This window comes from Pyxicephalus adspersus, chromosome 5 (genome assembly GCF_032062135.1).
Source record: "Pyxicephalus adspersus chromosome 5, UCB_Pads_2.0, whole genome shotgun sequence".
Classification (NCBI taxonomy): domain Eukaryota; kingdom Metazoa; phylum Chordata; class Amphibia; order Anura; family Pyxicephalidae; genus Pyxicephalus; species Pyxicephalus adspersus.
The window spans coordinates 29,281,508-29,296,287 of NC_092862.1; the positions used below are offsets into that span (position 1 = coordinate 29,281,508).

Consider the following 14,780-nt stretch of genomic DNA (forward strand, 5'->3'; position numbering starts at 1 on the left):
ATATACACACACACACACACACACACACACATACAGTGGGGGAAGGAAGTATTTGATCCCCTGCATAATATGTCCACCTCCATGTTTGACGGTGGGGATGGTGTTCTTGGGGTCAAAGGCAGCATTCCTCCTACCCCAAACACAGCGAGTTGAGTTGAGCTTAATTTTGGTCTCATCTGACCACAACACTTTCACCCAGTACTCCTCTGGATCATTCAGATGTTCACTGGCAAACTGCAGACGGGCCTGTACATGTTCTATCTTGAGCAGGGGGACCTTGCAGGCTCTGCAATATTTCAGGCCTTCACGGCGCAGTGTGTTACCAATTGTTTTCTTGGTGACTATGGTCCCAGCTGCTCTGAGATCATTGACAAGTTACCCCCGTGTGGTTCTGGGCTGCTTTGTCACCGTTCACATGATCATTGCCACTCCACGACCAGATATCTTGCATGAAGCCCCAAACCAAGGGAGATTGACAGTTATTTTGTGTTTTTTCCATTTGCGAATTATCGCGCCAACTGTTGTCACCTTCTCACCAAGCTGCTTGGCAAAAGTCTTGTAGCCCAGTCCAGCCTTGTGTAGGTCTACAATGTTGTCCCTGACATCCTTTGGTCCCTGACAGCTCTTTGGTCTTGGCCATGGTGGCTAGTTTGGAATCTGATTCATTGCTTCTCTGGACAGTGTCTTTTAAACTGTGTCTTTTAAACAGGTACTGTAACAAGGTTGGATTAGGAGCACTCTCTTACAGAGCTCCCAATCTCAGCTCATTACCTGCATACAGTAAAGACACCTGGGAGCCTGAAATCTTGCTGGTTGATAGGGGATCAAATACTTATTTCACTCATTACAATGCACATCAAGCACTGGGTTTTTGAGGGTTCCTTTGTTGTTATTCTGTCTCTCACAGCTACAATAAACCTACCATTACAATTATAGACTGGTCAGTTCTTTGTCAGAGGGGATCAAGTACTTCCTTCCCTCGCTGTTATATATAATATATATATATATATATATATATATATATATATATATATATATATATATATATATATATATATATATTACATTTACAATAACAAGATGTAGCTTATAAATAAGCTTTTATGCTATTTTTTTAATGACCCATTCCTATTTAAATACAAAATAAAGAGTTTCCCAATTAACACAACAAGCAGAGGTTACTTTAAAGCAACAAAGTAATGAACATAATGTAAAGCCAGTTTGTAAGAAGGCGTTGAATACCGTACTTGCTTTTACAGAATGTCATGTCGTAAAACAATGTTGTGCTGCAACCCTCTGGCTTTTCAGATATGTAATACTTTTATATGTTAAATACATGCTTTGGCACCAATATTCCAGGGCACCTGCAGCCAACCCATAAGAGGACCTAAAGCATGTGGCAGGGGAGCACGTATTCAATGCATATGGAAGTGTTACTCACTTTTTGGCTTGTGAAACAAGTGGACTTTTAATCAAGTGGAGTTAAAAAAACAGGAGGCTGATATTGTGCATTTGGGAGTGGTGTTTGCTTGACTCAGTTTTGTTTTAAACAGTTTTTTTTTTTTTGCTTGACTGTCAGTTTTGTTTTAACAGCTTATTTTTCCTTTTTTAAATCCTTACAGTAAACACAAACTTTAAGTAAACGTTTATAACTCCTTGTAAACAAACATTTTTACTGGGAAGATGAGTGGTAGCAAGGTTGAAGGTTTGGTTCAGTGCACAGTATGCCATATGTATGCAGAAATGGAGCAACAGCTCCTAGGTGAATACCTCTGTGACAGATGTGTGCAAGTCGCCTTTCTGGTATCTCGCATTAGAGAGCTGGAGAAGCGCATTGCAACACTGAAATCACTAGATCACCTTGAGGGGTCTCCTTCTCACTGAGCAGGCAGTTATTGGCTTAGATGTGGAGGCTGGAGAGGTTAGTCAGGATGAGCATGTAGGGAGTTGGGTTAATGTAACTACAGGGAGTGGTAGGGGCACCCAGAAAAGGAAGGCCAGCCCTGGGGTTGAGCACCCCAACATGTTTGCCAAGTTATGTGAAGATGTGCAGGTGGCAGACCCAGTGGTGGCAACTCTAGATGTTATTGCTACCCCTAACAGTCGTGTGAGCAGCACATCTAGTATTGGTGGGGAGGGAAACGCAGGAAGGAAAAGACAACTGGTTGTCATAGGGGATTCTATCATCATCAGGAGGACTGATAGAATGGTTTGTCGCCCGGATCCCTTCAACCGATTGCTTTCCTGTCTCCCTGGTGCCAGGGTTCGGCATGTGGTGGACTGAGTAGACAAACTACTGGGAGGGGCTGGACAGGACACAGCTGTCCTGGTCCATGTTGGAAACAATGACAATATAAATGGAAGATGGAGGATCCTTAAAAATCAGTTTAGGGAACTAGGTTTCAAGTTGAAGAAAAGGACCTCCAAGGCTATATTCTCTGGAATATTGCCTGTGCCATGCGCAACACAGGAAAGGCAGAAAGAGCTTAGGCAGCTAAACGCATGGCTTAAATTCTGGTGTCGAAGGGAAGGGTTTAGGTTCATAGAGCACTGGGTGCTGACATTTCATTGGGGTACAACCTGTATGCCAGAGATGGTTTGCACCTAAATGAAAGGGGGTCTGCTGTACTAGAGGAAAGATTTAGGGGAATGGTGGAGGGATATTTAAACTAGGACAGAGGGGGGTGGGACAGTTAAATAAGGTGGCAGAAAGGTTAGTCAGGAGTCAGACACTAGTGGAGGGTGGATTGGGGATAGTTGGGGGGAGGATTATGGTTGTAAGGAGCTTCCCATTTTACAAACAAACATTGGATTGTTGTACTAGTACTGAAAAACAAAATGATTTGGCAAACAAGGACGGTATAAGCAGCAATGGTTTAAAGAGCCTGTTCACCAATGCTAGAAGTCTAGCAAACAAGATAGGGGAGTTGGAAGCCTTAATGAGTGAGGAGATTTATGGCATTGCTGAATCCTGGCTTTGTTCTTCGCATGACTGGGCTGTCAATATTCCTGGGTATACTCTCTTTCGTGAAGACAGAGTCAAACGGAAGGGTGGTGGTGTCTGTCTGTATGTGAGAAGTGATCTGAAAGTGAGAATGTGAAAGAAAAAATTGCAGAGAGAACAAGCGATGAGGTTGAGGCATTATGGGTGGCGTTGAATGTGGAGTTGAATAACACACAATTAATTAATGGAGTCTGCTATAGGCTATAGTACAGTTTATAGAAGCTCCAACTAGAAATGATACTCTGCTGGACCTAGTTCTTTCTAACAATGCAGAGCTTTTAACAAATGTGCAAATAAATGAGAATCTGGGTAGCAGTGACCATAATATGATTTCATTTAATGTTAGCTGTAAACAGGAAGCAAAAACAGGAAAGATAAAAACATTTAATTTTAAGAGAGCAAATTTTCCATTATTAAGGGCGGCTCTCTGTCACTTGGACTGGGGAACAATATTGTCCTCAAAGAACACAGAACAGAAATAGGAATGTTTCAAGTCTGTTCTACTAAAGCAAACTGAAAAATATATTCCAATGTGTAATAAGTTTAAGAGGCTAAAACTAAAACCTACGTGGCTTACAGCTGATGTTAAAAAAGCCATAAGGAACAAGAAAAGGGCATTTCAAAAATATAAAAAAGAAGGATCGCCTTCATCATTTGAAACCTATAAAGAATATAAAAAAAGATGTAAAAAGGAGATAAAATGTGCAAAACTTCAAAATGAAAGATGATTGCAAAGCAAAGTAAGGCAAACCCCCAAACATTTTTCAAATGTATTAATAGCAAAAAGTTTAGATCTGAGCATGTAGGCCCCTTAAAGGATGTTGCTAGGTTGGTAACTGGGGATAAAGACAAGGCAGATTTACTAAACACTTTTTTTAGCTCTGTCTACACGAAGAAAAATGGCAGAGCTCAAGTCCTAACTCATAATAGCAATGTCACTGTCAAAGCATCAGGACCTGATGGATTACATCCACGTGTCCTCAAAGAGCTGAGCTCAGTTATTTCAAAGCCATTATTTCTAATTTTTAGAGACTCTTTAGTCACTGGCAAGGTACCGATGGATTGGCGTAAGGCCAATGTGGTTCCTCTCTTCAAAAAGGGAGCAAAGTCATTACCAGGTAACTTCAGAACCGTTAGTTAAACGTCCATAGTTGGAAAGGTCTTAGAGAGTTTGATAAAGAGCCACATGGAGGAGTTTCTGCTAGAAAATAACATTATAAGTAATAGTAAGCATGGCTTCAAGAAAGACAGAAGTTGTCAAATAAATGTACTCTCTTTTTATGAGGAAGTAAGTAAACAGGTAGACAGTGGAATAGCAGTTGATATAGTGTACTTGGACTTTGCTAAAGCATTTGACACTGTACCCCACAGATGGTTATTATGCAAGTTAGGATCGATAGTTTTAGAAAAGTCAATCTGTAAATGGATAGAGAACTGGCTTAAAGATCGCATCCAGAGAGTTGTAATTAATGATTCATTCTCTGAATGGTCTAAGGTTATTAGTGGTGTACCCCAGGGTTCAGTGTTGGGACCTTTACTGTTTAACATCATCATAAATGATATAGAGTTTGGAAATAAAAGTACCATTTCTGTGTTTGCAGATGACACCAAACTATGTAATTGAATTATGTCCATACAGGATGTCTATAATCTACAAGTAGACCTGGATGTACTGTTTGATTGGGCAGCCAAGTGGCAAATGACATTTAATATAAATAAATGTAAAATTATGCACTTGGGGGCTAACAACATGCATGCTTCATACTGTCTAGGGGGAATACATTTGGGGGAGTCAGAAATGGAAAACGATCTGGGGGTTCTGGTAGATCATAGACCTAATAACGGCATGCAATGCCAAGCTGCAATATCTAAAGCTAGTAAAGTACTTTCTTCTATTAAAAGAGGAATAGACTGCAGAGATGGAGACATAATCCTGCCCCTGTAAAAAGCATTGGTCAGACCACATCCTGAATTTGCAGTCCAGTTTTGGTCACCAGCTGACAAAAGACAATGTGGAATTGGAGAAAGCGAAGAGAAGGGCAACTAAATTAATATAAGGAATGGAGGAGCTTAGCTATGAGGAGAGATTACCTGAACTTAATCTATTCTCCCTTCAGAAGAGACGTTTAAGAGGGAATATGATTACCTTGTATAAATATATAAACGGTCCATATAGAGAACTCTCTTCCCCATTATTAACTTTGAGATCATTACAAAGAACAAGAGGGTTGTTCTTTTAATGATTGCGTCTGGAGGAAAAGAAGTTTAAGCTCCGGATAAGGAAGATATTCTTCAATGTAAGATCTGTAAAAATGTGGAATCAGCTCCCACAGGAAGTGGTTTCAGCATCTACTATAGACTGCTTTAAGAAAGATGTTTTTCTAGAAGCAGAGAATATAACTGGCTATTAAGGCTTTAAAGTAAAAATTACAGTGACTGTTGATCCAGCGAACATCCGATTGCCTCATGGAATCAGAAAGGAATTTTTTTTCCCCTGTTGAAGCAAGTTGTACCAGGGTTTTTTTGCCTTCCTCTGGATGTCTTATAGGGTTTTATATCTGGGATATGTTTATTTACCTATTGGTTGAACTTGATGGACTTATGTCTTTTTTCAACCTAACCTACTATGTAACTATGTTACCAATACAGCATGCGCTACAAAAAAAAAAAAGAAACATATATTTGGAGATATTTAGTTACATAGTTATTTAGGTTGAAAAAAGGACAAACGTTCAATCACTAGGGAAACAAACATGTCCTACATAAATACCCTATTAACATAGTTGATGCAGGGGAAGGCAAAAAAACCCCTGGTACAATTTGCTTCAACAGGGGGAAAACATTCCTTCCTGATTCCATGAGGCAATAAGATGTTCCCTGGATCAATATTAGGACTTTAAAGTCTTAATACCCAGTTATTTTCAGTGTTCCTAGAAAAGTATCCAGCTTTTTCTTAAAGCAATCTATAGTAGTTGCTGAAACTACTTCCTGAGGGAGCCTATTCCACATTTTCACAGACCTTACTGTGAAGAAACCCTTAAATTTCCCTTTGTAACAATCTTAAAGCGAACGGTTGAGAAGAGAGTTCTCTATATGGACCATTCATATATTTATACAGGGTGATCATATCCCCCATTAAACGTCTTTTCTTAAGGGGGAATAGATTAAGTTGAGCTAATCTCTCCTCATAGTTGAGCTCCTCCATTCCTTTTAGAGGTTCAGGAAAAAGTTGCTTTTATTTGAAATGTCTAAAAAAAACAGTAGATGCAGAACCTATATGCAGAAAGTTGTATGTAAATGTCAGCTTACAAGTTATATACAAGGTTAATGTTAAGAGATAAAAAAAAAAAAAAAGAACGACAAACATTGGAAATTGAGAACAATATATTTGCTACTCAATGGTACTTTGGTTGGCAGTTCAGGATGAAAAAAAAAATCAATGAACTGCAAATTATAAATTAAACCCTTAGCACATACAGTAAAAAAACATTGATTATTGGACTTTTTCACATTCACCTCTGAAAGGTGTAAAGATTTCCAGTATGAATATGTTGTCCTGTGTGCTGTGAATATTAGAGATTTTTTGGCATAGGAGTATAACTTGGGAAGGAGACAAGCTCTCTCCAAACCGAGAGAAACAATTGTTACAGAAACATGAATCAGCATTGGAAGAGTTCACTTCTAATTATGCACTGCATATATTTTTACAACTGTGACCTTTTAATTTCCCTTCACCTCCTGTCCTGGATATAGTGATTATTAGGCCACATGTAAGGGTGACCCCCCCCCCCGTCAGGGACACAGCAGACAAAATAACTTCTCCTGTTACAACCATTAATTTTTAAATTTTTCCTGTGAACAACATTACTTAACATCTCTTCTTATGAAAAATGTTACTGGTCCAGCAATTAAACAATTGCCAATACAATTTACTAACATATTGGGCCCGATTTATTAAAGCTCCCCAAGCCTGGAGAGGATAGACTTTCATCAGTGAAGATTCCAGCAACCCTGGAATGGATCTGGTCCAGGATTCAAAACATTTGCTAGCAAATAGCAAATGACTTGGAAGAAATCCATTTCTGGTTTGCTGGATCACCCAGCTTCACTGATGAAAGTGTATCTTCTCCAGCCTTGGAGAGCTTTAAAAAATCAGGCCCATTGAGTTAGTTATATACTTTACATTAAAATATATTGTTATAAATATATTGTTTTTTATTATACATAATGCAAATAGCACAATCAGGCCCTGGCTTTTATGCCGTTTCATTACCTTACTTATCCAAAATATTTATTGAGGCATCTCGGATAGATGGTTCTATTATTTGGTTAGCTTTAAATGACTGGATGCATCCAATGTGGTTTCCCTGTTACCAAAATAATTCACCATATAATATATGGTGTTTAATGATGACTATATCCACAACTCACAGTATTTTAGTGTGGTGGTCAGTGGGAAGAATGTCACCCTTAAACACAGTTTAAACGATCATTGGTGTCAGGTAATCTGACCTGAGAGGCAGCCTCTGGAGAAGTCCTGGGGTTCCATGGAACCCTGGTTGAGAAAGACTGCTTTAAATTCTTTAACATCTTTAAGCTATAAAAACTTTTATAAATATTTCTTCTCTATCCAACACTAGAAAACAAAGGTTAAGGTTCTTGTTTATGTATTGCAACACAATAATTAAAAAGACCAAACAAAGCAAACCATCTCATCTGTTGGCTTTAGCTGCCTTTGAAATTTACAATGTTGGTTGATTGGATGTAATTTAGGACCTTTCACAAAGGGTTGTATCAGAATAAGATCTACTCAATCTTTAAATGCACAAACAGGACAATTAGTTGCTGAAGTTTTGTTTGCAGTTTCACAACAAAAGCGATCATTACTTACATACTCAAGATGTTTAAGTTTGTATTTTGTACATGATTTGAAAAAAAAAAAACATTTTTTTTGCTTCTTAGAAATATTTTATGCAGCCTGTAGACATAAAACCCCAGGTAAATGTATTGTAATAAAAAATGCCATTGGTAAAGTTGCAACTTGTGGAAATGTCTAAAGCAATGTCTAAACTTTTTTAGCAGAACTACAGCTAAAGAACAGCTTAATACACAAATGAAATACATAAAAATAAGCAGTTTTATCCACTATTTAATTTGTATGGCGGCCATTACATATCCACAGAACTGCCTCACAAACAGCCCTTTCTGGCAGGGAATGAGACAGGGAATAAACTATCTTTACGGACATTTTAAAATGTACTGATTCTTCTCCGACCTTTCTAAGTTCTTCAATACTGGACAATGCAGGAGGTTATCAAATCAAATTCAAGTACTTGCGTTGCTTGCATTAAAAACCTTAATTATGAATCTACAAATGAATAAGGAACTGCATTTTCTCTTTTGTCTTTATTAACAGCCTTATTATCTGCATAAATTTTATCCAAGATTACATGCAGGATTTGAAAAATTTAAATTCTATCACTAGCAGCATTGCAAGTGTAACCAATATACAGCTTCATGATGCAGTTTTCCAAAGCCAAGCTGTAAATGAAACTTAAAACTAGCGTATATTATAAATTTACCATAGTAGAATGAGTCAGTAAGTGATGAGACAACTGAATACAAGGCTGTGTATTGTTTCACACCCATTACACCATCACTTATCGGACTGGGGCCACTCATAAGGATTTCAGTGTTTGTTAGTATGAAAAAAAAACTCTTCGTTAGAAGTTGGTTTCTTAACAAAACACATTTCAACATTTTAACAACAGATTAGAATCTGGGGGGTAGCCCTAGCTATAAAGTTGGACTGCTGACTTCAGCATGTACATCTCTCCAGCTTAGCTTTTTGTTTTGGCATCGCATTCATTAGAAAAATGCTTACAACAGTGCTTCTTCCTTTTCCTGTTAGAAGGTGGCTACAATGCGTTGCAGGGTTCCATGGAGCCCTGTGCATCCTCCAAGCTAAACATGAAGTGCTACCTAAGTCAACATGCACAGGCAGCTCTAAGTAGTACAAAATAAATCTAAGCATTTGCTCCTTACTAATCATAATAATTGACAGCGGCTCCCATGCCTATGCCCTTTGTTTGAATGGTGTTATGAAATATGAGTTATGTAATTGTGAAAAGGGGATCATGTGATTCTTGTTTTGTTAGGTGTGCTTCTCCCAAACTGAAAGTCTGGAAAGATTACAAAGCAAATTGAAGTAAGCAGCTGTAACTTAATAATATGTGTGTTTAGAGACATGCATATGCGCCAACACAGCGCCCAGATTGGCGTGTCCTATCCGATGGGGAGGAGAGGAGCTAGCTAACTTCTGTATAGCATTAGCATATTAGGGTCAATGTGAAAAACCCAGTCTGTGGGCCTGATTTATTAAAGCTTTTCAAGGTTGGAGAAGATAGATCAGTGACAATGGGTGACCCAGTAAACCTGGAATGAATTTCTTAAAAGTAATTTGCTATTTGTTAGCAAATGTTTTCAATCCTGAACCAGATCCTTTTAAGGTTGGTTGGATCAGTAATGATCAGTAAATAAATCCAGTTTAGCCTCTGACTACTCTTCAGTATTTCATTGTACATTACAGCCTCCCCAACTGAGAAGATTTAGGGGTAGAAGATAATGGGTCCAAATATAAAACAGAAAAGTGGAGTTAAGCATGACTTCAACTTCCTACATCTCTGGATGCACAGATTCATTTTTAATTAAAATGACCCTCTACTACATTTTGTCATCCTTCAGGGTGTACAAAACACTATGATTTTGCCAAAAGAGGACTAAACTTAAAAGAGTGGAATAGGAAAGGTGAGATGATCAGGGGAAAGGGTTTAACACCTACTAGAGTATATCTGGAGTGTCCAGGGAAATGTGGACGTGTAAAACCCATGTACAAAATGTATTGTTGTCTATGTCCTGTTGTGGATATTCTCTCTTTTGCTTCTGGAGACTTCTGTCACTGAGACAAAAAGGGGATAACTGTGAGGATTTTCTATGGTGGAAGCTCAGTTCCCCACTTTGGAGAGATTTCCTTTTCTCGTGATGACTTCCTAGGAAAGGAATTAAAGTAAAACCTCCCCTAGTGAGAAATAAAAAAGAAAAAACTGGGGCCGAATCCTTTCCTACTCTATACAAAACATGTGTAGGCATACACCTTAAAGATTGCATAGATATGAGGTCATCACAAAATCATGTCTTTGACATCCTAAGTAGAAAATTGAAAGCAGTTAGAATAACAATCAGAGGTATAATACCTCCCTTGGAATGACAGTGTCTGCTCCTGGAATGGACAGATCATACCTGTAATTCTTCTCTGATGTTGATAACATTCACATTTCACATGTACACCAACACCAATCCCCTCACACGACTATACTTACTTGTTAATTGGGAGCAAGTCATTTGATCTTGGGTTTGAACTGTCTGTTTTGGGGATACTTTGTAAATCTCTTCCTGTCCGCAGAGGTGGGCCTACAGTACCAATTTTACTAGTAAAAAAGAAAAGGTTTTATTTGTTGCCAGTATCTGTAAGTAGCACTATAACAACACACAATAATTCAAGAAAATGTAGAAACGTAACTGTTTCCCTTTGAAACTTTGTCCTCTTGTTTAATAGAACAAAGTGCACATTGCCACAGACCATTGGAACTAATCATCTTTTATTCAATAAGACAGGTTAAAATGCCATGACTATGTGCAAAGTTCATGAAACAACAGACGCTCATTGGATATTCAATTTTACTGGTAAACCAGAACACAATTCCTAAGGGTTACTGTCCTTCATGCCTAGTGATGTGTGTAAAAGTGTCAATGTACCCAATTGTTTAGCATTGACTATAGCATTGACTATAACAGAGCAGCAAATGGAAGAAAGCAGAATTGGTGAGTTACCTTAGTAGCCAGTGTTATGACCTCTTTTTCATGCATGCGAGTTAAATGCCAATTTGAATGAATATATTTTGGTGTGAATTGACCCTTTTCTTCATGTCTCATGTGTGGCCACATGAGCAATCGCCATCCTTTAATACTGAATTCCAGGAAAAACAAATATACTTCTTTTGCAGTGGGACAACCCCTGTGCTGCAAGAATCAATAGCTTTTTTATGCCTAAACAGGGACAGAACAAAACTTTTCTTTTTACCTTCTGCAAGCTCAGCTGCTGTGAAACCAGCTCAACTGAGATCAGCTTACCTGTGGTCAGAAGAATGAACGTCATCCCCTACAATGTAGAGCCCAAAGCCTTGTATCAATGAAAATATACCAAGTGCCTGCTCCTAATTCAGAGCATGGGAACCAGAAAAACAGCACTGACGTTTGTGGAGGCATGGGAGGTTGTATGTAAGTCCTTGTTGGGGTCCCCCTAGACATAAAGAAGCTTTTTACCCTTGCAGTGCAGAGGTAGCCAATCTACAGGGAACTTTTTGTCTTTTCCTAAAGCTTTAAGGGTTGAATTGGAAGTCAAACAATCGGCTGTGTTTAAAGAAATTAGCTAACCAATTCTGAATCCTCTAAAGCTCTATGTCTCTGCAAATTAAACTGTTCTAAAATATGATCCAAAGGTACCGTAACCTAATGTAAATGTCAAAGTAACTTTTACCAGGATAATCTATACCTCCCTAGGAAAAAAAAAATCATATCATGGCGGTCTCCGCTAGGTTTATTAACAGCATTTACCGTTGTGTTTGTAATGAAGCCCTGCTGGTAGAATTCCACTTTAAATGACTAGAATGATCGTTTTGTGCAACAGCACAAGAACTACAAATATAATTTTTTATTTATTTATTCCACCTACATTTTTAGAACTATTTCACTCTAAGACTGTAAAAGTCTTTCTGACTTTTATCAAATAAAATTGAATTAAGCAATCTGTGAGAAATGACTATTACCCAATAAGTAATGTTATCAGAAAATACTAAGTGTATTAGGATGACAGAGTCTTGGAACTTGCCACTTTTTTGGCACAAGGACTGGTGAAATTGGTGCTGATACTTTTGTAGTACAGTGTGATATTTTTGACAAGTAATAACAAGTATTGATATAAAGACAGTAACAAGATATTGGTGCCTGGAGATGCTAAATTTTTTAATTGATTTTATATGTTGATATTTATGTATATGCTTTAAATTTTGACTTGAAGGTTTGAATAAACTAATTGTAAATTTTAACCTATGGTGGTATAATTAATACATAGAGAAAACCCCAGTTTCATGGTGCCACACTATTTATACTATTGATATAAAGAGGTTAACTTGGTTAGAGTTAGGTTAAGTCAAGGTTTACCTTTCTGTGTTAAGTTAGGTTAAAAAAGTATGAGGTTATAATGTTAGATTTGTAATTACAGGTTAACGTAGAGTGCAGCAAAGCATTGAGTATTAGGTAAAATTTAAAGCCCAAGTGAACCTAATTGAAATTGAGAAAAAAAAAAAACTAAGTTACCACAGGAGAAAGTAATTCTACCTATTTGCCCAAGGAATTCCAAATACTTTGTCACCAGAACAGAAGCGAAGATATATCTTCTAAAGAGAGATCTGTTTATATGACAACTTACTCAAAGGTAAACTGTGCGGCTTGCAGAATTTCTCTCTTATTTCCGGCTGAACCAGTGGAACAGGGAGTAAAGGAAAATTTTCCAAACCAGACACAGAAATAAATAACAGAATTACTATGAGATCACAGTTTTACTGTTTACTGTTTACATGTAAATATTATGTGCAATGGCATAATACATGATGAGAATTTTGATGTCAATATAACAAATTTCCTTTCAGTTCATCTTTTTTTTTTAGGTTACATACACACGTGCAATAATTGTGAAAGATCCTTTCCAACGACTGCACTATGCATGATTCAGCGCTGTACATACAGCACCGTTCTGCTCTATGAAGAAGGGAGGGGGGAGAATGACAGAGCGGCATTCCGCTGCGCTCTCTCCCCTTCACTTGCATTACGATTATTTGTTATCAATCATCCATGGATCCGCCAGGGCGATCTTTCGGATGATGAACGATGAGTGCTTTACACACACCGGATTCTCATCCAATATTGGCCCTGAGCCAATTATCGAACGAGAACCATTGCACGTGTGTACCTAGCCTTACGAAAGTCCGGGTATGAAAAATGGAAAGAAATAAGGAAAGCTATAGTATATTGTGCTATGGTGCTCACAAAACACTTTTTGCAGCTGCACATTTTTTGGGTTGAATATATCATGCAAAAGCAATGCTTATCAATGCCAATCATTACGAAATACAAACATAAAAACAGGCAGTCTAGTAGTAAAAATTGTTAATTGGTGACTACAACCCTTCTGACTATTTTACAGTTAGACAATTACAAAAAAAAAAAATCATTAACAGGGTCTGCAGTTAAACAGCGACACCCAGAGGACAATAAGTGAAGTTACAAATTTTCAAACTAAGCACAGCAAAGTTTACATTTACAGAGAACCTATAACCACATTTTTAACATTATATAGGGTGGCTAACCCTTTAAATTTAATGCTTAAGAAAAAAAAAAAAGGACTGGTCACTGTACTGCAATTAAACTGAATTGACCATCAATTCATTCATTTGAAATTTATTTTGTAGCTTTGACCATCACATAAAAAAAAAAAAAAATTAGCCGTGGCTGCTGAAAAGACGTGATTGCAGCTAAAGAGTTGATCGGGGTGTTTTAAACAAACAGAGCTAATCTCTATATTGTGGCCTATAACATTCTCCACCTTCTAAGTGGCAAATTCTAATGGGGTGATCAGGATGATTGCAACTTTATAAATATGAGTCACCAACTTTTACTTGTGAAAAGGGAAATATCTTTTGGCCCATGGAAAGAGATTGCTGAGGTTATCAGGTGGCCAGCTTGTCCACACAACCTTTGCTAGTTATCGTAAAGGTCTAGCACTTATTAAATCCCAGCTTAACCTTTGCTATCCTTGAGTTTACACCTAATATCTCTAAGGCCAAATCCACAGGGTTTCTATTTTCCTCTCCATTTGGTTTCCATTCAAATGAAATCCCTTCTTTTCCCAAACACACAACAGGGAATCTCTCCAAAATGAACAAAATTGTTGCTTTAACAAGTGTCTCCATTGCAAATTTTCTATTCAGTTTTTGCACTGGTAATACCATACTTTGATTTGAGCCCAACCAAACCAGCTTGCATAGCCAATTTCAAAATGATGAAGGCAATAGTAGAAAACCCTAAATGAGCTCCCAAAGGTCCTCAGATGATAATTAATGGAACATACAGTGTTTGGGTGCCTGGGTTTAATCCATGGGCCTAGTTAAGGCATATCTAAAACAAAAATCGTTATATTCTTCCTGGATATGTGAATAATGCAGTAATCAATACAGCAAGTGAATGATACATTGATGTCTATTACAATTCCTTCAACATTTAGTTTTGGATTTTATTCTCAGTGACAATGGTCACTAGAACCGAAAGAGGGAATAATTCTTCCCATCAGGGTCACAGATAGCAATAAACACAATGAACGTTCTTCTTGTGAACGTTCAAAACAAAAAACATTCAAAAAGAAAAATCAAAACAAAAAAGGTGACTTTTAATGCACCAATATATGTAAAAGTTTCAATCGTCTCCTCTTTTCTGACATTTCATAGACATATTGCATTAAGTTTCCCCAGTCTCCTCCTATGATTAGACTCTTTTATTGTAATATCTTTTGTCTGTCAGTTCTCTAGAACGAGACTGAAAATTCTAAATAGGGTCTAACTAAAGCCCTAAAAAATAGTATTATGATTTATTCCCCCCCCCCCCC

At 37.6% G+C, this 14,780-nt stretch overlaps 1 protein-coding gene across 2 annotated transcripts in view; it reads right to left on the minus strand.

The window, feature by feature from the left end:
- Positions 1 to 14,780, minus strand: part of ZC2HC1A (zinc finger C2HC-type containing 1A) — a 58,785-nt gene that overhangs the window by 22,366 nt on the left and 21,639 nt on the right. The window contains exon 8 of one of the 2 annotated variants that reach the window (XM_072411018.1): positions 10,384 to 10,491. The exons of the other annotated variant lie outside the window; for it this stretch is intronic. Coding sequence (XP_072267119.1) covers positions 10,384 to 10,491 — 108 coding nt within the window. The remainder of the gene's footprint in view (positions 1 to 10,383; positions 10,492 to 14,780) is intronic. 2 annotated transcript variants of the gene reach the window in all.